Here is a 26,294-nt window from a genome sequence, read left to right as displayed (position 1 = left end):
TCACAGCGGACGCTGTGATCTTTTGTTTCATCAGAGTTGGCAAGTTCAAGAAACTGCCCTCGATGGAAGTCAAAGTCTTGGACTATCGCCGAGAACACGAAATTTACACGGACCGAATCGTTCCGAGTTACTTTTACTGGTTCCGCTCTTCTTGACCACGTTATGGTGTGTAAATTGAGACTACCGGTGTGACTTTTTGTGCCGAAACCCATGAATTGTCAATAATGCAAGTCAGTTGACCACACTGCAGCTTATTGCGCTAACAAGGAGCGCTGTGCCGCTTGCGGAGAGCAATATGTAGGCGAACCCTGCAGTGCCATTGTGCGATAAATGTCCATATTGTGGATGAAGCCCCACACGTAGTCTCAGTATGTCAAACTTACAAGAGTCGCTGAGAATAATAGAAGCACCTTTTAAGGGAACGCTCGAAGCGTACTTTCGCGGAAATTTTGAAGAGCGCTTCTCAACTGGCTCAACAATAACATTCTTCAACCGCGAATAATGTCTTGCTTCGCTGCCAGTTGATGAAATAGAACGCCTTATGTTAGAACTGACATATCTAACGAGGGCACGCGCTTTATTTTCAAAGGAAATTCCCGGCGCAAAAATGTGACCTCTCCCACAGTTCAAGAACACCATCTCTCCGGTGATGCCCCTTGATAGATTGCCCAAAAAATCAATTGCAGCGGACAAGCAAAATCAACTGTCCCTTTTTTACCGTCAAGCACTTCAACCGGGATTTATAAAATTGTAAGACATCGTAGTTAAATCCTCACTTTCTTTAATGTTTCCGAATCCATCCAATGCTTTTCGTGATTGTTAGTTTTGTTCTTTATCTCAAAATATTAGACCTGTATTTTAATTTTTTTTCATTAGGGTGCCCATTTCCATTTTAGAGTAGTTCAAAAAATATTTTTTTCCCCATTTTTCCAAACATGACTTTTTTTTCAAAAAATCATATTAGGTGTTCCTGTAAGTTTCATCGGTTTTACAACAGATGGCGTAACTTGATTATTATTCCAGTGAATCAAATTTCCAGACATTCGTTGGAAAGCTACTGTCATAGCGCGTCAAAAAGTTGAAGCATAAACAACATAGTTTTTTGCCACGTGTTTTGCGGGGAGTGTTACTCCATTACTTCGATATGAAGAAATCGCTGCGGAAAGTCATCGCATTTTGATGGAAGTTTATGGTGACCATGCTCCAACTGAGCGAACGTATCATACGTGGTTTGCACGGTTTAGAAGTGATAATTTTGACTTGGAAGACGAAGAACGTTCCAGACCACCAAAAAAGTTTGAACATGAATAATTGGAGACTTTACACGATCAAGATCCGTCACAAACGCAACAAGAACTTACAAATACACTCGGAGTAGCTCTCAGCACACACAATATGGACACTTATATGCACCCGTGGCCGAGTGGCTAGCGTCTCACATTATCATGCCGGGTGTTCGGGTTCGATTCCCGTTCTGGCCGGGGGATTTTTCGTCAAAGAAATTTCCTTCGACTTGCACATTGAGACGGCAAAAGTTCCACAAGGGAACGTTAACGTCATTCAAGTAAGTAAGCTCAGCAAACCATATCCGATCGTTTAAAAGCAATGGGAATGATCCTAAAGATAGGACATTGGGTGCCGTACTAATTGAAGCCACGAGTCATCGAACGCCGTTTTTTCACGTGCGAACAACTGCTCCAAGGGCATAAAAGAAAGGGTTTTTTTCATCGAACCGTTACTAGCGATTAAAAGTGGGTCCATTACGAAAATCCTAAACGTCGGGTAACGTATAAATACCCCGGCCATGCATCACCATCGACGGCCGCGCTGAATATTCACGGCCAGAAGGTTATGCTGTCTATTTGGTTGGACCAGCTGAGTGTAGTGTACTATGAGCTGCTAAAGCCGAACGAAACCAATGCGGGGGACCTCTACCGACGACAATTGATGCGTTTGAGCCGTGCACTGAAGGAAAAACGGCCACAATACGAGCAAAGACCCGATAAACTCATTTTGCAGCACGATAATGCTCGACCGCATGTCGCGAAACCGGTCAAAACATGCTTGGAAACGCTGAAATGGGAGGTAGGACTACCCGCCGTATTCTCCAGACATTGCTCCGCCCGATTACTACCTTTTTCGATCGATGCAACATGGCCTGGTTAACCAGCACTTCTTCAATTTTGATGAAGTCAAAAATTGGATCGATTCGTGGATAGCTGACAAACCGGCTGATTATTTTCGCAAAGGGATCCGTGAATTGCCAGCAAGATGGGAAAAAGTCGTGACTAGTGATGAACAATATTAAATTTGTAACCATTTTTGCAGAATAAAGCATTAATTTTTGAAAAAAAACGAAGAAACTTACCGGTACTCCTATTAATTTTTGAACTACTATTTTTTGGAGAATTTTATACATGCAAGAAAATGGATTTTATTTTTTAAATTATTGATTGTATTTGTTTCTTATTGTTCATTGTTTACATGCGATATAAAAAAGGCGCTCTAGTCCGAAGAGTGCTACAAATTTTGTTAAATTTTTTATTGAAAGCTTTTTTACATTACATATCCAAAAATCAAATATGTGATTTCTTCCATTTTTGATTTATGATTTTCCAACAACCACTACCAGTTTTCACGAAAATATGAGAACTACTATATCGGTTTGGCTGTATATCACCCTACTAACCTCTGGTCGTCCGCGAGTAAACGGTTCCCCTTCCTATTAACCGTAAGATAAGCAAAATTGTCAATATACCATAGAATTAAAAATAGATTCGTTGGTTCGTTGGCATGGATCATTCATACACATGATGAGTGCATATTTGTGACAGTAAACACATTCAATCATCCTTGCTATAATATACAACCGACATTGAAAATTCCATCTATTCCGAACGACGAATGACGTGAGATGGCTATGGGTACAGTATTCCCAAAGGCGAGTGGCGTCACTATGGCTTGTCATTCGATGAGATTTGAATTTGCAACAAGAAAATATTGGATTGAAATATTTGTGCGGCTCCAATATTTCCCTAGATCTGGCATCTCTGGTCCCAAGCCAAGACGTTACGAAAGTTGTGTACAGAGCGCTGTTGGGCTGCAAACTTGCTAGAGAAATCGATACTAAACGAAGCACTTTAGACAGCGTGTATATTAGCTGGATGGTTTCACCACACGGTCTGCTGGGAGGGACAGTTTTATTTTAGATTTTGTTTACAGCACGACAAAACGAACATGGGAAGATCAAATTCACGGGTATTGATTTTCACGCGTCGTATCTGATGGAACGTGATGGGAAAATGATGTCAAAATTAGGACTCAGAGTAAGCATGAGAGCGGGTCCCCCGGGACCGATAATTCGTGGGTGTTCCCTAAAAAAGCAGTACGTGATGTCCTAGTAATAGTAGCAATTCAGCAGAGATACTGGAGTTTGACGTGACTCTCCTCACAGCGGCAATCACGCTCTGATTGCTATAAAAATGATACATTCCGTATCTAATTGCATAGGACCATAATCAGAACGTTCAGATCCATCAATTATGGCGAGAAAAAGTTAATAATGAAACCGGCTATGAATATGTTTTTACGAACAAGAACAATTAATATTCCCTAGAGCTATCGACCTCCGCGCCAGAACATGTATCAAGCTATTAATCTCTATTCATCTCAGCTCGTGAGCCAGCTTTAATGAATTAATAGTCATTCAGTCCTCCAGCCGGCGGGAACGAACAGATTCCGTCCACGTTGGTCGGAATGCAATATCCCACACACGCAAACATTTCATCCAATCCCACATGACGTACGTAATTAGCTAGCCGGAAAGATAACTTTATTTAGCAGGATCTCCGTTGGTTCCTATGGTCCGCCAAAAAGGAAATAGCAAAACCGAAAAAAATACGTTGATCTTTGCCTCCTCATTCAACACATCCTGCGCATCCTGCCTCCTCATTCAACACATCCACACGCATCGTCCTCTCATGTGGAAATATCATGAAACTGCCGACAGTAATGTGTCGTACGACGTGTTCCGAGCCGAGAATGTTCGCCCATGGCATCCTACATACAGGCAGCATCGGGACATCAGGTAGTAGTAGGCTCCTTGCTAGGGGAATGATGGATGGATGCCTTCCTGGCACTCAACGCCAGGTTCCTCCTGGTTTCACCGAATCGGGGGAAGTTTGCTTTTTTGGCTTGGCATGACTTACGGTGGGACGACTTTGCAAGACGGTATTGCTTTACAGGCCGTTGACATACCTTTATTAGTTTTAGTTGCTTCGGTATATATTTTCCCTAATTAATGTTTGACAATGGGAACAGCCCACAGATGGAGGTCGTATACAGATTTTGTTAGATGTGGTAGGCTCGAACAAATTCTCCGGAACGGTAATGCTGTCACTGGGTCGGACAACCTACGCATTAAAGCTGATAATACAAATCAATCAATCCTGGAAGGGGAAACAACTTATCAAACTTAAGAAAATCACTCAATTAATACAGTATGATTCGCAAATTTAACATAAAATCCTCGGTGTTATCTCTTTTTGTCCCTTGTTGGGTGTGAATCACTGTTTCCTGTGTTTTGAACTATTGTGGTATGTCTACTATATATTTTTCTACTATGCTTCAAGCTTATCTAGCACTTATTGATGAAGGAGTAGACTGAAAGCTATAGACGTATTTCATGCTAACTCGTCTTAGGAGTTGGCAGCACTATCTTAGATAGCAGTGAAACGTTGTGGGTGTAAAGACATGAGTCATATAAGCAACTTTGCATACTTGAAATATTCGAAAAAGTATTAGACTACTTTTTGGAAAAAAGCCAAATTAAATTACTTACAAACTATGATACCTCCAAAATTATTGTCAAAGAATGAAATGTAATAAATTGTTAAAATTTTTAAAAACAAAAAACCTACTTTTTTTTGGAAAAAAAATTTCGCTGACAAAAAAGTTATTTAAAAAATAAAAATTATTTTTTTTCAAAAACGCATTTTTTTAAATTTCCAAATATATATATATATATATATATATATATATATATATATATATATATATATATATATATATATATATATACATATATGAGAAGCCCTTACAATTTCCAACAGGTTGTTCATACATCGGTAGATGGGCACTTTCACAGGAAAAAAGTTTTTCGAACAACAATTTTTTCATGTTTTCTTTGAAAAAATACAACTAATCCTAATTTTGTTTAAAGTCAAGACAGCGATATTGGACAAAGTTTCCGATCTTTAACCCTTTCCCGTACAACATCGAGTCTCACTCGTGGGTAGAACGCTCAGCATGCTAGTGAAATCACTTGATGTGTGACGTATTAAATAATACGGCAAGGGGTTAAAATATGAACTTTTGTCGAAGGCGTCAACTTTCTATCTGTTATAGTTTTTGGAATATGAGTAATTTTTGTATGAAGACTCCTGAAAAAAATAATGTTTTGCTCGTAATATTTTTGTGTTAAAATTCTCACGTTTGACATGTTCTTGACATGTTTCTAAATAAAGAAAAGTTAACAGAGCATGCAAACTGCGATAATCTTCTATATGTATAAATATATATAAATATATATAAATATATATCATATATATAAAATTCTCGTGTCACGATGTTCATGGTTGAACTCCTCCGAAACGGTTCGACCGATTTTCATGAAGTTATGCACTGAAAACTGGGTAGGCATGAGAATAGGACGTAAACTATATATGATACCGCTAGGGTACCGATTAACATATGTTTTATTCCGATTAGGGTGGTCCTATGCAAAAAAAAACTAAATAATTTTTATTTATTTTTTTATAAATTTGGCATAAAAGTACATATAACCTCAAAGGTTTACCTCCATTTCCTATTTTTAATCGCGATTCTAGTATTTTGGTATAAATAATATCCAAATAATCGACCCGTAGATTGTTTTTCAAAGAGAACGAATATCATCCGACCTTGAAACGCAATGCGTATAGATGTCATTGAGCTTCGTGTTCCATTTCTGTGAAGCGTAAATTGTTATGAATTTTCGAGTGAAATAAACACGCTTTTAAATAACACATTCTTCACAGGTAGGGAAAATATTGGACGAAAATAGTCTCTGATAATTATTTTATATTCTGGATAAAATTTTGGCTGAAATGCAAGGAGATTATAGAAAAATAGTTGAGTTTGGGTCAAGGTTATGTCTACTAAGTATTCAAACAACATCGAATAAACATTTTCATTCAAATTTCAACAATTTAAATTGCTTTCGGGTCTGCTAATGACGAAATATGGGTGATTGTTCGATATTGTTACCACAAACATAGCCTTTTTTTAAAGCCTTGAATGGCAGATGGAAACTGTACAATGTATTTTCTTAAATATTTCACCAACGACACGACCGTAAGCCTAGGTAATCATCCGTAAGCCAATATATCAACGAATAAAAACTGACAATGACGGACAATTATTCATAAAAATTAACAACGCAGACATTGACATGGAAAACCGTTCAGTAGTGCCATATTCGCCTCAGCTGAGCAAAACATTCGATGAAGAGCAACAAATTTGCAACAACGAAATTTATTTCTTTTTTCAATTTACATTTAACGTTCAAGAGAACAAACATGTCAGATTCGTGAATGAAAAACATCGGGAATGGAATACAAGGAATGTTTTATGTTTTTTTTTTATTTTTGTCATCGACTTGGCGATTTATACCTCGGTATGTCAAACACAAGCATGAAAGAAAGAGTAACAAACGTTTCAATTATGTGTAGATCTTTAAAATATATCAACACACTTACAATACATTAGTTATTTTTTATTTTACAATCAACATATTCACTAGAAATATTTTTTATGGCAGAACAACGTTTGCCGGGTCAGCTAGTTTATACATAAAAATGTTACGAATTAAACATTAATAGTATTTTTTCAGAGAAAAAAATGAAAAAAGTTGTTGTTCGACAAACTTTTCTATGTGACTGTGACTATCGTCCGATGTATGGGAAAATTGTTGGAAATTTTAAGGGCTATTTATATCTATTTTTTTCAGAATATTAGAGGGTGTGTCACATCAAATTGCATCACGGAAAAAACGCTGTAGAAATTCGCCCAGTAGACCGATCCTTTTGAAAATTTTAGACAGTAAAATAAAAACTATTAAACAACTTTTGGCATTTTCTTTTTATTCATACTTCGAGCCCAAGCCCGTATGCTCGCACCTTCCTCTTTACCCCGTCCATAAGGTTCTGTACAACGTCAGGTTGTAGTTTTTTTTTGAACAGAAATCCATTTTCCCTTGAAGTCCGCCTCCGATTTGACAACTTTTGGGTTCTTCCGGAGGGCCTGCTTCATAATCGCCCAATATTTCTCTATTGGGCGAAGCTCCGGCGCGTTGGGCGGGTTCATTTCCTTTGGCACGTAGGTGACCCCGTTGGCTTCGTACCACTCCAACACGTCCTTTGAATAGTGGCACGAAGCGAGATCCGGCCAGAAGATGGTCGGGCCCTCGTGCTGCTTCAATAGTGGTAGTAAGCGCTTCTGTAGGCACTCCTTAAGGTTGCTCCGCTTTCCGCAAGAGCAGATCGCTTGCCACACCATGTACTTTTTGGCAAACTTGGATAGTTTCTGCTTGCGAATCTCCTCCGGAACGCTGAATTTGTCCTCTGCGGAGAAGAACAACAGGCCCGGCAGCTGACGAAAGTCCGCTTTGACGTAGGTTTCGTCGTCCATTACCAGGCAATGCGGCTTCGTCAGCATTTCGGTGTACAGCTTCCGGGCTCGCGTCTTCCAACCATGTTTTGCCTTTCGTCGCGGTTAGGAGCCTTCTGAACCTTGTATGTACGCAGGCCCTCCCGCTGCTTGATCCGCTGGACGAATGAACTTGACAAATTCAGCTTATTGGCGAAATCCCGGACCGAACTTCTCGGATCACGTCTAAACTGCTTAACTACGCGCTTGTGATCTTTTTCACTGACGGAGCATCCATTTTTACCGTTCTTCACCTTCCGGTCGATGGTTAGGTTCTCGAAGTATCGTTTTAGTACTCTGCTGACCGTGGATTGGACGATTCCCAGCATCTTACCGATGTCCCGATGTGACAACTCCGGATTCTCGAAATGAGTGCGCAGGATTAATTCACGACGCTCTTTTTCGTTCGACGACATTTTTCCAAATTTACGAAAAATTGACAGTGGAGCATGGCCAACGTGATCTATACACTCTTATCTGATTATAAGCGAAAGATATAATTCCTAAAAATAAAATTTCTACAGCGTTTTTTCCGTGATGCAATTTGATGTGACACACCCTTTTTTTTACCCCATTTATTTATTCAAGGCTCATTAGCATTTTAGCTGTAACAGAGCCGAATTTTAATCGTGTACATGTCACATGGTTATCATATCTATAATTAGCACATTACACAGTTGCCATTCGCCAGTATTCATTCTATACCATTTCATATGGTACATTCACACAGTAGCCATTTAGGCGTAAGAGTTATTCTTTCTGTTCTTCCATCCAGTTGGACCACCGGACAGCGGAGACAGTTGATTGATCATTGTTGAGTTATTTATAGAACAGTAGCCCGATGTGTCTGCAGGGCAGAGCAGTTGTATGGATGAATCGATCTTATTTCGACCGAGGATCGATCTCCATCGCTGATGATTGTTGCATGGACGTAGCTATTCTGTAACAACACAAAGATGGTCAATGAGGGCCCTGAGTTTTGAACTCACGATCGATCGCTTACTAAGCGAACGCGTAACCAATGTGGCTACGGAGACCCCCTGTGACACACCCTTTAAAAGCATATGTTTTCGAGAAAAATGAATTATAATTTTCAAAATATTGTTTTTCACTGATTTTTTTTCCAAAAAATTCTTTGGTAATTTCTCTATTTAGAAACATGTCAAGAACATGTCAAACGTGAGAATTTTAACCCAAAAATGTTACGAGCCAAACATTTTTATTTCATTTTTTTCAATGATTTATATTCCGAAAACTATATCAAACAGAAAGTTGACGTCTTCGACAAAAGTTCATATTTTAGTTAGATCTAAAACTTTGTCTAATACACTATATTGCTATCTTGACTTAGAATTAGTTGTTTCAAAGAAAACGTGAAAAAGTTGTTGTTCGAAAAACTTTTTCCCTGTAAAAGTGCCCATCCTACGATGTATGGATGACTTGTTATAAATTTTAAGGGCTATTCATATATTTATTCTTGAGAATTTAAAAAAATATGTTTATAAGAGAAATGAATTTTAATGTTTAAAATAACCTTTTTGTGAGCGAAATTTTTTTGAAAATTTTTTTTGTTTTTTTTTTGTAAAAATTTAAACAATTTCCTACATTTGACATGAATTTTGTAGGTATCAAAGTTTTTAAATTTAAACATTTTTGTAAAAAATGAAGAAACGAAATTTGGCTTTTTCCAAAAAATAGTTTAATTATTTTTCGAATGCTTAAAGTATGCAAAGTTACTTAAGTGATCCATTTCTTTACACCCACAACGTTTCACTGCTATCTGAAATGGTGCTGCCAACTTCTAAGACGAGTTGGCATGAAATTCGTCTATAGCGAGATAGGTTCCAATCAGGAATAATCTTTCTAATGAAATTTATAATCCTAATCGGCGACACGAACCAGACCTCCTTGGGACACAAAACAGCCTTATCAAGGTGTTGAAGTCTACGCCTTATTAGAGCTCCGCAATTGCAGAGTAAATGTTTCGCTTTCGGCATAACAAAAGCGACAAATATCATCTTGTACGAAATTATGATTCGAAGATGATATTTGCTCGGACAGTGGACATGTACTGAGGACTTTCTCATTAACATCATTAACATTAATAAATTCTTTTGACTGGTTAAGTTGTTCATCCATCCAATTGGTCATCACGTTCCGGTCTTCCCAGTAATTCAGCTCACTCTTCAATACACAATCAGAAATTCTACAGAATGGTTCTGGACCAGTGAAGGGTAAGCTTGAGCCGCATCTTGCAATTTGATCTGCTTGTTCATTGTCCTCTTTAGCGCAATGACTAAGAATACAGTACAGTTGTACCGAACTTATCTGACTTATTGCCGTAAAAGGCAAAAGCATTCCCAGGCAATTTTCGAAGAGCATTTGGAAGCATTAAAAGGTTAAGTGCCGCTTGACTGTCTGAGAAGATTCAGATATTAGCATGCCTATATTATCTTTCGAGTCAGACATTTTCAACAATCCGCATATTCGAAAATGAATCATGAAAATCTATTCTCCTCTCAGTCGTTTTGCTTCGAGTAGTATGACTAGCTGACATGAGGATAACTGAAAAAATGGTTATTCTAATTGACATGACGAATGAATACAAATCTGCCTCTTTATTCAACATGACTTCACTTCACAACTACTACTCCACTCCGACATGTACCTTGTTACCCGTGTACACAATCTTATTTTAACGTCCATATAAAGTGAAACGACCCACCGTGAACTCATCCACAATTTACGAATGAGAGAGAGAAACGAAATCAGGTATTCCTGCCTGAAAATTGTTGGTCAGTTCCCCATAGCTACAGAAATTTCTCCTGGACCTGCTCTGTTGCCCATTTTCGACCCGTCAGTATTGAACATGATTGAACCATTACGAACACTGGGACCACCTTCATCCCATACTGAACAAGAATGTTCATTGCTGAGGATGGTCCAACGGGTAAGAGATTTAGGATGCTCAAGTGACCAGTTATGTGCCTGTCTAGTATGTCCATAGGGATGACTGATGATTGAATCTAGGTGTACGTTCCAGTTTAGTTTAGCATCCAGAATTACGCCAACATATTTCACTGAAGCGTTGCAGGCACCTTCGAGAGCATTTTGTGTCGTCATTATAGCAAGGATTTATATCCGAGTGGACAGATGTGGATCCCGTAAAGTGAATCTTCATCAGTAAGTCTAGTACTTCTGAGGGGTTTTTTGAAAAAAAAATTGATGAATTTTGCCTTCAAAGAGAAACAATTCTTTTGGCGTGGCATTTGAAAAACATCTGATTACATTTGTACACCTGGTAGAAACCATGGAATATACAGGATACAGATTGTTCAGAAGCGTCTCTTGTCATTTCTAAAGAAGCGCTAAGGTTCAACAGAAGTGATTCCTGATTCTTACATCTTCCCATTAATAATTATCCCATCATAACAGCGGAACTACGCTAGAGAAGAAAGCCGCAGAAGAGAAATCAAAATCGAGGGGTCTTCCAATGGAAACATATCGAAAATATACCGATTTTCGTAGGGGGAACTTTCTTGTCATTGTTTTTTTTAACAAATAGATTTTTTGTTTCTTTAGGTTAAACTGACCAGACGTCCCGCGTTACGCGGGACAGTCCCGCATTTCCACAAAATGTCCCGCGTAAGATTACGTCACGCAAAACGTCCCGCATTTGGCAAAAGAAACGAAAATATCCCGCGATATCAATATATTTCAATATCACAATTTGATCATGTTGATTTTCTTAATTGGATGAACCTCAAAAAAAAAAATCTTTTATTTGGCAGACTGTTCAAGAGCGCTTCAAATGCATCCAAAGATTAATACGTTGAGCTGGTTCCATCGCACCGACATTGGGCTTTTTGTTTAGAGAGTGTCAACAGGAAGCGACAGCAACAAAATTGGAAAATGATTTTTATAAAAGTCCCCTATTGATCCGCAGGGACCAACGTGAGTCAGACGAAAAGTTCATCTTTGGTCCCCTAGCTCGGTCAGGGCTTAATGTTTTAAATAAGCCGGAAGATCTAGTGTATACTCGACAGGAAGAGGCGAGGTTGTTTGTTGAAGTATCGTAAATGAAGCGCTGGGCGGTCTTACGGAAGTTGGCTGGAACCTGAACCATGGTCGATGAAAATATATATAGCGGCGTGTTATTTTACCTTTTCGTGGCTTTGGTGCTCGTCTGTCTCTCTTTTTGGCCATTCGCCCAAAAGTTTTCCATCGGCCGCAGCTGGGGAATGTTGGGAAGGTTGGTGGTCTTCGCGACAATGTTTATCTCTAGCCGATCCATTCTCCAGTGATCTTTTGGCATAATGGACTGATCCCAGGTTCGGTATAAAGACCACATCACCTTCCCAACTCCGGCAAGCACTTATTACTATATATCTCCCCGTTCACCATATGACTCGCAAGAAGAGCGGCTTGGGCATTCCCTTCTCGTCTGTCGGCTTGGACGTGTTCCCTTCTTCGAGAACTTGATGTGAATGATATATTCGATGTACCCTGCCCGGTTCACCAGCACCTCAAGCTACTCCTTCTGGGTGATTGCCTGCTGCTCAGATACATCCGGTCTCGTCTGACGCTCCTGCATAAAAATGACCATTTTGGTCAGATTCTTTTCCACCGTTTAGCCGGTTGCTTCGATCTCCCGGCTCAAGGAGCGGCAAAGAAATGATATTGTAAATACCAGATCTGCTATATCTGGCGGTGCCTCAGGATGTTCAACTCCTTCGCTGTGGGGTGGAGCTTGCAGTATGGAAAAATCATCAAGTTGCTTGACAATACTGCTGCTGCGAATCAACAGCCTTGAATCATTTTTGTTGTAGACTTAATAAACGTAAGATAAAAAGAAAATTTGTTCCTATAAATTATCTTTCATCGCCATCCGAAATCAGCCAATTTTTTTAAATGCATACGTTAACACTAAAATCGTTGAAGAATGAATTGGAATTTTCGTGCCTTCCATTCGGTAATTTGAAGAAAATTGTAGAATTTGAATCGTGCTTGCCAGGCGTAAATGCTCTGATTGAGCGAGTGATTTTCGGGCGTAAACAAAATCTAAACCACTGAAAAATCACAACTGAGTGCCGATACTCAGAAAGAAATAATACTGATCAGTTTAGACTCGCTAAACTATGGTTTGTGTTCACATAACGAATATAGATAACGTTTTGTTTTGTGTGTCCCGCGTTAGACTTCTGACCATCTGGTCACTTTACTTTAGGTTAAATTTTTTTCTTCAGTATTCCACAAATTAAATTTCAAAAGAATACAATAAATAAAATATCAAAAAAAAAAAATTACAGTGTGTTTACTTAAATCTGAACCAAATAAAGGCGAAATATTCAAAAAATACTGCATGCTGTTATATAAATTATATTTTTTCTATTTAAATTGAACGACTAAAAAATACCACAAAGATTTTTGTGTGCTTCATTGTAGTGCAAAAATGCGACAGTTAGATTTTATAAGCAGCATGAATTTGCCTTCAGGTGATTATTTTGTTTGTTTCATTTGAACAAAAATATTTCTATTATGAGAAAAATGACGGCATTTACTCCTTCCAGCACCGATATTACCGAAATCAATTTCGTTTTTCGCAGCGAATTTTTTTTTTGGACTGAAAATGGTTTTCTCGAAGTGTAATATATTTTTTTTAATGAGTACCATTCCTGGTTTTCGATAAAAAATTATTTTTGAGATGGCATGTTATCGTAGTGAAAGTCCATGTTGCAACTCTAGTATTTTTTTTCGAATTCGATACATTGAATTTCGTCTGCGATACCAAATTTATAACCGGGTTTAGGGTTACTTGTCGCATTTCACTTTCGTTAATTGTAATGAACGTTTGGACTGATTTTTGATAAACAAACGCTTAGTACTGATGGCCTCTTCGTTTGCCAGAGGTTTTGATTGTTAGCCAACATGCTGGTCATTTATAGTGCTATAACATTGCTTGTGAAGAACGTGTATACTGTTTGTAGATACTGCGTTCCACACTTGTCGCCATAAAGTTGTTTCATCAATTTGATTCTTTCGGTAAATATTTATTATCGGGTTCTCTTTCGATCTTTTATTATGTTTCGATGCATCAAACACATTGCTATTTTGGTGCCATTACTGAATCAAATATGTGATATGAAATGTTGACAAAACGTCACATAAAGTGTATCTTCTTACTTAGGAAGTCACCTATAAGTTGCGCTAATAAAACGTGTTATTTTGTAATGTTCAGCTCACTTCGGACTATATCTTTTATAGTCTCAATCTAGGTTGAACTCGTTATTTTTGGATGATAATTTTGGAACAATTTCCAAATAAACTGGTTGACTTATATTTTGGTCGATAGCCTCACTGGGCAACCGCCCCCTCTGGCACCTCATTCAATCTCCATTCGAATCAGATACACAATTTCATTAGTCGAATTGCTGCCACCTCACTGAGCATTATCCTAGAATATTTCCAGCTTCTTCGTGGAACTCCTCACTCTAAGTTTTGATGGAAACGTTCGATCGCGATTTTTCGCCGTCCGCCTTATCGATTATAAATCGGAAAATTCTTGTTAACCGAGGTTGAGTACTATGGGTGATTTCGTTAGCTTCAATTTTCTGCATTTTTTTCAAAAGCGCTCGGTTTCCCGGCTTGCAAATGTTTGAAGCTACGCCCTCGGGGTGCGGTCACCCCCTCGAATTATTGCGTGTTTTCATTTGCTCTCTTTCGGAGTTGATGTTCGTCCTTGGGACAGTGTTCTATTTTTTTGCTCTCCTCCCTCTTGATGTGCTTTTCCCGCTGGTTGTGAAGGCTGGTGATTGAGGGTGGTGAAATTGTGTTGTGAACTTTCAATACGGCAGCTTTCGACGTGTCTATTTACTCTAGTTTTTTTTCAACTGGGTGCTGCTCGCTGGAAATTACTTGTGGGCAGGCAGGCCGTCAACAAGATGAATGAATGGGGTTACTGCCACTTGTCTTGTAGTGCCACGCAATGCTCGGATTCCCACTACATATTTTAACTAAATTCAGTCAAAAGAAAACATAACTGGTTATGGTTAAACAAGTATAGCAGCGATACTGCTGTAATCGCGCTCCGATAAAAGACGGTGAAAATAATTATTGCTTTCTTTTCTTTTCTACAGGGAGGATATCAAAGTCTTGCGGGAGGGGAGCTCCCCGAACAAGGAACGGCTAACCGTCCAGTGGCTCTCCCAGTCGATATCGGAAATCCGTTCCGAGCTGGCCGAGCTTCAGGAGTCGTCCAGCAATGTGTCCAAGGATGCCCAGCTGCGAAACCAACTGACGGAGGATATTAATACGCTGCGGGCGGATATTTCCACTATGAAGTTGGAGCTGGAGTCGTTGAAATCACGACAGGAGAAAACGGAAGTGCTGGTACGTGAGCTGCGCGAGGAAGCCGTCCAGAGTGCGGAGGATATTCGGCGTAGCTTGAACCGGCAGCGGGAGAAGGTAAGTGGAATTGGGAATTGTTGTGCTCAACTGGTTCCGTGGGAGGGGGGAGGGTTGGGAAGTAATTAATTCAGTCCAGTAGTTAGCCATCGAACAAAGTTTTATTCCTGAAGCATATTGAATGTGGTTGACCGATAATATGTTCGTAAGTCAGCTACGACAGAAGGAATGTATATTGCTTTGACATTAGAGTTTCTTTCCATCGAGGCTTACACATTCAGACTGCTATTCAGGTTCGATTCACCGGGCTTCGCCTGAAATCAAGATACGACCATGTTCAGATCAATCAACACATTTGTAGGATTTAATGGAATAGTAAAAATAGAAATGTAAATACGTGCTTCATAAAATATGGTAGGCAACACCAGGGGCTGAGCCGTTCGGCTTTGCGTATATCCGGAAGATGTGTTGCTTCGATAGTTATATAATGGAATCCATAGATGCCTTTAATTATGCTCGAATGGAACTGTATTAATGTGAGGAAAAAGCAATAAAAGGTCGATAAAAAGGCCGTTATTGTTTTCGAATTATAATGTTTGTAATCCTCTGTATAGCTTAAAGGCTTTACGTTTTTTATTCGTTGAGATTGTTGAACTCAGTTAAGTGCTTTCGATAATGATGGAACTACTCTGATTCGGACGTAAATATGAATCAAGTGAATCTATCGCAATTGTTGCTCATGCGTTTCTCTATATAGTAGACATCTCAGTACAACTCGGAATATTTTGATTATTTTCTCATCAATCGACATACTTTTGAAGCAACTTTTATGCGCATTGCCAGAAAATTATAAAATATCGGAAGAAGAAAAGAAAAAAGGAAAACAAAATTAGTAAAGTTTGATTTTTTTCTATCGTCGAGTTTTAAGTTTCGCTTTCGTCTCATACATAACATTAGAACAGTGCATCGTCTGTTGCTTATACATTTTTACCACCAGCAATGCGAGAGTCATATGAATATTATTCTAACCGATATTTTTATATTCATCATCACCTGAAACGAAAGATGCCATTAGTTTACTTTTTTAGTGTCTGATTGCACCCTTCCCTCTTCTGATTTTTTTCATGTAGTGGTTACACAGAAAACAGGCAAAAAATCAATTTTATTCAGAAAATTACAAACGTAGTCAATATGTACTGTATGTTTAGAAAAACACATTTTTCAAAATCAATTACAAACATATAAGAAATTTAATATTCCGGCTTTGATTGAAACAGAATTATTCATCCATATTCCGTTGTTCGACGATTTAAATACTCTGAAAATTCGTTCGACTCAAGTCCAATCGACATTTGCAAATATAGCAACCTTGTATTGACGCAAAACAAATGTCACAATAATTCATCCGTATTTGTGTAGCATTTTACTCTCAAATCAGTTTTGAATTGTTAAAATTATTCGCAAACGGCCAGATAATGGTCTCTCCTTTCTCCAGCAGGGAGAGGATGTTGTAAATGCCAGATCGTCTACATTCGGCAGACACAAAGTGCCTCTCGATGTTCAACTTCTTCGCTCCGGAGTAGAGCTAGCAGCATGAACAAAGCATCGAACATTATTGCTTGAAAGTTTTCACTACAGCTGCTGCTGATAAGGGCGTCGAAATATTTCTGCAGAATACTTAATAAACAAAGACATTAGGAAAAAAAACCTTCCATTGAATTATCTTTTGTAGTGGTTTTTTTCATCGCCATCCAAAATTAGTTCATTTTATTTCAATGCATACGTTATACTGTTTGACCTGAGAAATAAAGTACACTAATTTGAAATATAGTACATGGGGCTGAATAAAAATATGGGTGCTTTTCGATCTCATATGCTCCGTTGTGACGAAAGAAATAAACTATTCAGTTTTTGTCAAAATTTCAGCCCGGAATCAATGCTCGAATTCATGCTCGAATGGATTTATACTCCATTAAAAACAGGTGGAGTTTACATTGCAATATTCCCTTTTTCCACATTGCTTGTAGAACGAACACAGCATTTATTACGCAGTGGTATGTGGTATAGTACCTCACATATGCTTAAGTTACGCCTTATTGAATGCTCGGGTACCTATCCGAGCACACATATGAGTACCATAAATATGTGGCAATTTTCGTTAATTTACCTTATTTTTACGAATTAGAGAATCACAATGTATAGCATATCATCTTGGAATCTTGGAGAGAATTTCCGATTCGATTGATTTTCAATTAATCGAAATTCATTCGTAGCGTTATTAACCCTCCTATACTCCTATACGGCCTGACAGACCAAGAATCAAGGAGGTGGCTGAATCAAATGACTATAAAAGCTGAATGAAGTTGAAGAAAAAATATTTTCTGGAGTTTTTCCATTCAATTATATATTTTTCTTTAAATAAATACTAATAATGCCTAAAAGTACACAATAGCAATATTACAGATACACGCAGAGTCTGTGAGTATACAAGTTACGAATTTGCGCGCAAGTACAAGAGGATTAACGTTAACTTTATTCCATAAAATCGTGACCTGTTTTCTGATTTGGCGCCCTTACTGAAAGACGTAGTCGTACGTCAAAAAAGTCGAGAAATTGTGACTTGACTGACCGCACAGTTGATTATGTTTCGATATCTGTCGCATGTTGATTCTAAATATCTTTGAACAAGATTCGGTTATTCCCTTTCATGGAATATATGTTTGATACCAGAAAGTTATTTTTCATCCATTATTTTTATTTTCAAAGTGCGTTATTCCATCTTCGTTTCACACTAACAGAACACAAAGTTCAATTCCGTCAACGCGAATTTCATATGGATGAACAGTACCTATCACAATGACACTGTAGGACATATAGAAATAATTTTTTCCTGAACTTTTTCACTTTTCTTAAAAATTTACCAATTTTTCTCGTCATAACATTTGTCTACTCAAAATGAACGATCCGTTCTCGAGTTTTGCGCTTAGCAACACATTTGGCGATGTCTTTTTATTTATTTACAGTCGTTCCCTGCCAAATCGATATAGTGATTCTAGATTTTCGTAAAAATATGATAGTTTTGTTCCTTGTCGCAGAATATTAGACCCGTATTTATGGTACTCGGAAAAGGCGATATTTGTAGAACGTTGCTAACAGGGTAAGACGTACCATTGAAGTGTTTCCAGGTAGGTCATGAGAAGCCGAGCATTGTCGTGCAGTAAAATCACCTATTTGTGCCTTTGCTTCGATCGTGGCAGTTTTCTCTTATACTTGACTCAGACGCATTAGATGTGTTCGGTAGCGAGCTCCTGTGATGGTATGAATTGAATCCTCATGAAGAAATGCATCTTTGAAAGTTTTTACGTTTTCACGTTTCCGCTTTTGAAGCGTTCGCGACTCGTTCTTCCCCTAATAGGGGTCCAAACAGTTGCTTTAGCCGCAGATTCATTCGACTTAAACACGACAAGCAAAACTTCACGCAAATGACGCTTTATTGGCCCGAATGTCTTCAATTTTTCATTCAACGTTGCCGACTTTGACTAAATTCATGACAGTTTTATCTGATACCTGATTCCATATTCACATTTTATTCACGAGCTCTTGTAACACACCTTTATTGCGAGCCTGTTTTATGCAACACTGATAATCAGCGTTCGCATCATGTGTGTACTTGATTTCACTTAGAGTTCTAATACATTGTAATTCTTTGTCAGTGAAATCAGTTTTGCCTGGTGGAAGGTGAAATTGGACATTCGCTTGGGAGTAAATCGAGATGTGAACTTTTCCACCACTGCAGCTGATAACAATCAAAACTCGATTTATCACAACACTACACTGTTTGGATGCGACTTCACCTTGTAGCTTTAAAAAATCGTGTTCTGTACACATTTTGAAAAGAAAAACTTTTTTTGTGCGGTAGATAGGGACCGCATAAAAAAGTTTCCCCCAAGAAAATAACTCAAATCCACGCCATTCACCGTTCAATTTCTATTTGTTTTCCTGCTTTGCGATTGGACACTTTGCCTTTTCGGTTGCGCGTGGCTGTTTAAAAAAAAAAGAAAAGACTTAGAAAAACTTAGAGCATTTGTTGAGAGGAGGGGAATCATTTCAGAAGTGGATAATTGAGACGCAAATATGCTTTTTCGTACTGAAATGCATATAAACCATCGAAAAAAACTAAATGGACGATAACTTCGTCAAATATGCTTCTTTTCATACACCGCACAAAAAAAATTGCACAAAAAAAATCGCACAAAAAAACTCCGCACAAAAACAGGTTTTACTGCACTAGCACTTTTGAATGGCAAACGACGGGCTTCTATTTGCATGCCAAACGTTTCTATGTTTGAATGGCAATTAAAAGTATGAGAGCAAAAACAAGAAAAACAGGTATATCATCTCATGAATTTAATCTAATTTTGCATTTTTCATCATTGATTATGAAAACTTATTTCATACCGCGTCTTATATTATTGCTTTTTTTCACGCGAAAAAAAAAGACAAACTAAGTGTCTGTGAGATGGAGTCTATTGAATCCAACTAACGAATATTCAGCGTTCAGCCTAAAGTTGTATGTTTTAAATAGGAAGGTATGCATATGGTACAACCAGTATTTTTTTTGCTGCCAACTTGCCCAATGGTATTAATCTAAACGCGAAATAAATTGCACAACATACCTCGTTAAGCCCAAACCTTTGTAAGGGTGAGGCCATTATCATTTTCAAAATGAAATATTTTAAAAGTTATTTTGAGCATTGTTAATCAATCCGTTGGTTTGAATTCTATAGAAAAGTTACTCTTAAGTGTCACCTGACAACATTGTTGTCACAAGACAACAATGTTTTTGAATCTCATGAAAATTGAAGTTCAGGGGGATTTTTCGTTAAATGTTAAATGTCTTTTTCATCACTCATGAGTATAGATAGTGAGAGAAAATGATTATGATATAATTGTTTTGTGCAACGTATACCGACCATATGCCATTGAAACCAAATAACATTACGTTTAACCCTTTCGTTACGAGCGTCGTCTATAGACGACATCCGCGCGACGAGCTGAGTCTTTAGACGACATGAAATTCATACTGCTCTTCGTAATGAAAGGGTTAAACAAACGTAAAAACAGGAAGTGGGTTATATCTATGGTATAACCGCAAGGGTGACGTAGGACTATCGTTGATTTAGAGATCATTTGTATGAAGTTGAATCTGAATTCATTCTGAATGAATGAATATTTGGAGAACTTCGAAAACGAGAGCGTTACGTTGGAGGCACAAGGTTTTATGCATCCAATATTGGATACGGAAATATCCTACTGATGGGGAAGAATAATCTTCTAAAGCTATCCTGTTGATTGCGATTGATTGAAAAATCACAAAACCTAATGTATTTGGTCACAGTGTTACATGGATAGAAAACATTAAAATAAACTCTTTCATATGAATGTAATTTTGAATTCCCAGAGGAACTGGCAGATTATTTTCAGTAACGATTAGATATTTCCACATTTTCCTCGATACTGGAAGCCCACCAGTGGTTAATGCTAACTCGATAACCATCTATTAATAGCACTTGATTGAAACATATTTGGTCACAGTGTTACATGGATAGAAAACATTCAAATAAACTCTTTCACATGAATGTATTTTTAAATTCCTAGAGGAACTGGCAGATTATTTTCCGGATCTTTCTCGATCCAAACGGAAAGAATTCCGTGCGTGTATGTGTGTGTGTGTAGCGGCTGCTTCGAGATCTTCCCGGGGAACCGTTTGTAGCATCACTCTCCTCCTGATGGATTCCCTTCTGGCCTAAGGTGCACAAACAGGCTCTTGGTGACACCGTTCATTCGCGCTTTCATGATAAATGAAGAGCTTCACCACAACAGCGACAACATGCTCCAATCGCTGTTCAATTAGAACTGAGTGGATTTCCGAGCGGCGCTCGCTTATATACCGATTGGTGATTTCAATAGTCTATTTTGAAAGCAAATTTAAGACTATTGAAACAAGTTTTTGGATCAGAAAGTAACAAGTATAGAACGCGTAGACATTTTATCTTTCGAATGAAGTGTTTATCATACCATTTCGTTCAGTTGTTTAGGAGCTATTAACACTCAAAATCTCGGTCTCCGGCGTAACGCTTTCGTTTTCGAAACTTTGATTTTACACCCCGGTATAGAAATGAAAGACGTAGTCCTACGTCAAAAAAATATAATAACGTCTACGGATGTACAAAAAGCGACAAAAAAGAACCATTGTATGAAACGAGGTGCAACAATAACAACAACGCGCTCTCGATCATCGGCGCGAAAGATAAGCCAGCTGATGCTTGCTCGAGAGAGACCCCCCGAGGGTTTCCCCTCTTTATCGTCCCGGGATTTCCAATTACTGTCTCGTGCATCTATTTTGAATACAGCAACAAAACCGCTTCCGACCACAAATGGATTGCTTTTTTCCGTATCCCCTTTTTTCACCGGCATCTTCTGGAAGAAGCGACACATCCATCTGTTTGCATTTTTCGCAGTCGCACTCGAAACGTTTATCCGAAGGAGAGGAAGCGAGAGATGTATAGAGCAAAGTGAAAATTGGAGGAAATAAACAGCACGACACGATTTTCTAATTGACTCTGGCAAAGATTTTGCACATCCTGTTACCGCTTCGTTGTGGCCATGGCTCATTACCGGCAACCTGTTCGGCAAGGGGTGTCCATCGGGATGAGAGCAGCTTCCGAATGCTCTCGAGGGCGGCGTTCGAAGAGTCATTTATTCCGATTCGTGAACATCCCAAAACGGGGCGAGTTCTTTTGATCTGTTCTTGTGCCACCTGAGGGCATTCCGAGAAGATATCAAGTCTTGTGCTCAATTCTCGTCATCGGTGGTGCTGTCGTCACACTGAAGCAGGCATAGGTTGCGCTGCCGACGGAATAAATTTCAAGGGGTTCTACCTACCTGTCTCCACCCCCGGGGGGACCTGTTAGAACGGGCGGATCCCGGGAATTGTTCAATTTGCTTGAGCGGACGTGGCAATTTGTGACGGTTGCAAAGCGGAAACGTAACAAAAAGGCCTCAGGCCATCGTCGGCCGGAAAGCATCCCACAGCCTTTATGACGGAGACGATGATGTTATAGATGACAGCGGGACACACACAGCAAAAAAAAAAACAACGCAAAAGCGAATGTTCGAAAGGAGCATAAACTAGAAAGGGCACTTTCTCTCTACCTCTGCTGGTTGTCATAGCTACTTTTCTCGATTCTCAAAGGTACGATTCAATGTTCCATTAGGACAGTGGAATAGGTTATTTTCTGGGCGGCGGCAGGTGTTCCATTCTGCTTTGGCTTTAAAAAGGAGCTTCAACATCCGTTTGCTGTGCTGGAAATGATTTCATCAGTGGTCCTTGTCGATAATGGCAAATTTGACCACCCGAATGATAACGATCGGTTCTTGATTTTTCTGAAGCGATAATTCAATAATACTATGATACACATTTTCGCACACCGTACAATGTAACATTAAATCTTTGTATGATACATTGCCAATTAGGTTCACTTAGCATGCTTCGGAACAATTGCCTCTCCTGTCCTGTCCTTATGCAATAAATCATTCCGGTCCGATGCACTTCACAGAGATGCGTACACCTGTTCACCACTCCCAAAAAAGCCCTCACAAACATACAATGCAGAAGCGACCGTTTGCCGACCTTTTTCACATTGAATGGCATAAATTAAACTGATGTTAATTACAGTCCACACATATCCCGTTTGTGGAGTGGAGGTTGTCCGGGCGGACTCAACAGGAGGGAGGGATGGAAACAGCAGGGAAAAACGGCCCATGTCACGTCATGCATAACTTCCGCTTTTGCAACGTTCTTTATTTTAGTATGAAACGACCGTTTTTTCCCCCGCCTGGACCGGACCAAATGACTTCACTTGCACGAAACGAAACTCCCCGTCGTGTCTGTGTCAGAACGCAGGTCACAGGACTCAAGTTTCAGTGAAGGCTAATTAAACTTGGACTAGTCCTGCGAAATCGTTAATTTTTAGGGGCCCCCTGTTGTGGCGTGTGCGTGAACATAAAAATTACATTGTGCTCAAGTGTCATAAAAAGAGAACGGGCTTCGGAGGGGTGAGTTCTTTCGGTGATGATCGTAACGAGGGTCGCTGGCTAGACTCAGCACTGTTGACCGGTAGTATGCAGACAGTATGAGACTGTAATTATGACGGAATAAATATTTTTTCCTACAATTGATTCAACGACCGGATGTAAAGGGTGATTCCTTAAAACACGAAAATTGCATCTTACCAAATCCAATGATTTAGCTTCATCGCTGAACACAAGAACATGGTCTAGGATTGCGAAAAGCATTTTGCACAATTTCGATAGAAAAAAATTATGATTTGTAAATGTTGCTCCAGTCCATCGTGTGGAAATGAAAATACAAACCGAGCATTTTCAACTTTTAATCATCTCACAAAGCAAGCGTGAGCAGTCAGCAATAAAAGTAGAAAACGAACCTCTAAGAAAATCACCCTGTGTTTATCAGTAATCTGAGCAACGTTTTCGAGTGCAATTTTATTATTGGAGATTAAAAGATTAATGGATTTGCTGCCAATTGGCGGCTTGTATTGCTGAACCGTGATTGAACGACAATGACAATTATGAAATTATGATGTATAATTTAATTACAATAGTGAATCTATGTCGAATATTTCCGTTGGTAAATACGTAGATATTGATCATATAGGACAAATTCTGAGAATTCGGCCTATATGGTCATTCTTTTTTATTATCCCAAGTTTGTTTTGTTTTTAATTAACCAAATCGCCATATCCAATATTTGTAGAAATTTGCTTTTCATTATCACAACAGCAGCACGTATTTAACTAATCACAAGCCAAAACTCTGCCAATTAGGAGTCTAAAGATTGCTAATATTGGCGTTTTATCAAGCGTTGCATCCCTGCTAAACTGATCGGGGGAATTTTTCTTCAAAGAAATTTCCTCCGACTTGCACTGTGATCACGCGTATTCTAGATCTTGCCACTCAGAATGCATTCAAGGCGTGTTATTTGGCATAGAAATCTCAACTAAGTACTAATAAAAATGACGCAAGTAATACTACGTTGAAACGGCGAAGTTCCTCTAGGAACGTTAGTGCCATTGAAGAAGAAGAAGATCCCTGCTAAACACTCATGTCCGGGTCTGTTGCTAAAATTAAATTTAGAAGCTACTAGAATTAAATTTAGAATTTTGAGCTACGATATTGATTGCGTTCAGGTAAATTATTTTCGGTTCATTAGAAAATTAGAAAATTTGAATTTTTCACCACAACATTATCCAGAAATGTTTGTTCATCGGGCGTGATTTGTGTTGTTTACAGTTCCTTATAGAAGCTAGAGAAAGTTTTCATGATTTTCTTACGATTTAAAACATAGAGTACAAAGATAGAAATGCATCGATTTACAAATTTTCAAACACACAAATTGAGACGGGGAGGGGTTGTACTGCGACACAAATGAAGCATTCACTTCTGCATAATTCAATAACTAATGAAGCAAACTGAACTCTGAGACCCCCCCCCCCTCCGCCAGCTGCCACAGAAATGAAACACAAATTTCTGCATTACTCGAAAACTAATCCAGCAAATGGAACCAAATTAAGCATATGGAGGTTTTAGAGTACAATAAATGTTTCTATTGTGGTTAGACTCTCCTCCCCCTTCTCTAAGGGGGGGACTGCCATACAAATGAAACACAAATTTTTGCATTACTCGAGAATTAATCAAGTAAATGAAAACAAATTTGGCATGTGGAGGTCGTAGGGTGCAATAAATGTGTCTATGATGGTTAGACTCTCCACCCATATATACAAATCATGCAAATGAAACACATATTTCTGCAGAACTCGAAAACTAATCAAGCAAATGGAACCAAATTTGGCATGTGAGGGTTTTACGGGGCACGAAACGTTTCTATGGTGAATACACTCCTCCTCCTCTCTAAGAGGGCTGTCATACAAACGAAACACAAACTTCTGCATGACTCGAGAACTAATCAAGCACAATTTGGGATGTGAGGGTTTTTGGGTATGGAAAATGTTTCTAGAATGGTATGACACCCCTCCCTCTGGAATGGAGAGGGGATCCCTTAAAAATATTTTCACATATTTTCATATATTTCACCCAAAAACATTCCAACCAAACATTACAATTGAAAATTTTCAGAAAACTCTCAAGGAAAAAGGGAAAATTCGGAAAATTAAATTCCCATATGTTCTACAATTACATAGTGACAAGTGCTGTTAGTCCATTTGATGTTTGCGCTAGCGGAATCGATCTTTGTTCGAAACTGGAAATGGATTTTAATGTGATGAAAGGCACTCCTCTTCTTCTAGCTATACAAAAAAAAAAAGGATCGCCGGATGTGTTGATAAGAGCAAAACTCGAGGAAGGAATTGTCCAATTTAGGACTGTCTTTATTCTATCATATTTTCTGTATAAAACATTTATTCCATGTAACGGAGAAACATGTTATTTGCAAGTGGTTGACAAATTTTGCACGGGCATTGTGTCTGAAAATAATCTGATATTATAATGATGAGTTTTGTTAGAAATACTAGGAATTTTATAGTAAAAGATAAATTCAACGGGGTCGAATAGAAGATCAATTGAATAAATTTACTGTAAAAGCATCGTTAGAAATTCAACAACCACCCAGAACTCAGCTGATCCCATAAAAGCCAATCATGTCATACAGCTGTCATTTAGTCGAAGCCGATTCTTGATTTAGGTGTCAGTGCTAAAAACCAACCTTTCGTCTGTAATTGATGTCATTCAGTGATTCTATGCGCAACTGGTTACAGTACATCCCCTCAGTAGCTGCCGCTAGTTCTCTCTCCGTCAGCATTTCTACATAAGTAAATCGTAGAAAAAGCGATCCAAATGGTGACATTATATTTGAATTTTTTTTTGGTGAAATAAAAAATCGATGTATACTGAAAAACAAATCTACAAAAAGTGTTTCTAAGATCGAAAATGTCGATTTTCTGGATTTTCTCTAGTACAAAAGATCGGCCCAAAAAATCGGAATGGAACAGATCGATCTTCGAAGAATCGATCCGAGATCGCCCAATCCTATTGTGTTCAGACGTTTT

General features: G+C 38.6%; 1 protein-coding gene across 1 annotated transcript in view; it reads left to right on the top strand.

Moving 5' to 3' along the window:
• The window catches only part of LOC129764867 (protein scabrous), a 130,899-nt gene that overhangs the window by 19,516 nt on the left and 85,089 nt on the right, over positions 1–26,294 (top strand). Inside the window, exon 2 of the mRNA XM_055764418.1 lies at positions 14,883–15,210. Within this exon, the coding sequence (XP_055620393.1) occupies positions 14,883–15,210 (328 nt within the window). The remainder of the gene's footprint in view (positions 1–14,882; positions 15,211–26,294) is intronic.

The sequence above is a fragment of the Toxorhynchites rutilus genome, chromosome 2 (genome assembly GCF_029784135.1).
Source record: "Toxorhynchites rutilus septentrionalis strain SRP chromosome 2, ASM2978413v1, whole genome shotgun sequence".
Lineage (NCBI taxonomy): Eukaryota > Metazoa > Arthropoda > Insecta > Diptera > Culicidae > Toxorhynchites > Toxorhynchites rutilus.
Note: the sequence above shows the minus strand (reverse complement) of the source record. Positions and strands in the feature narration are given on the sequence as shown.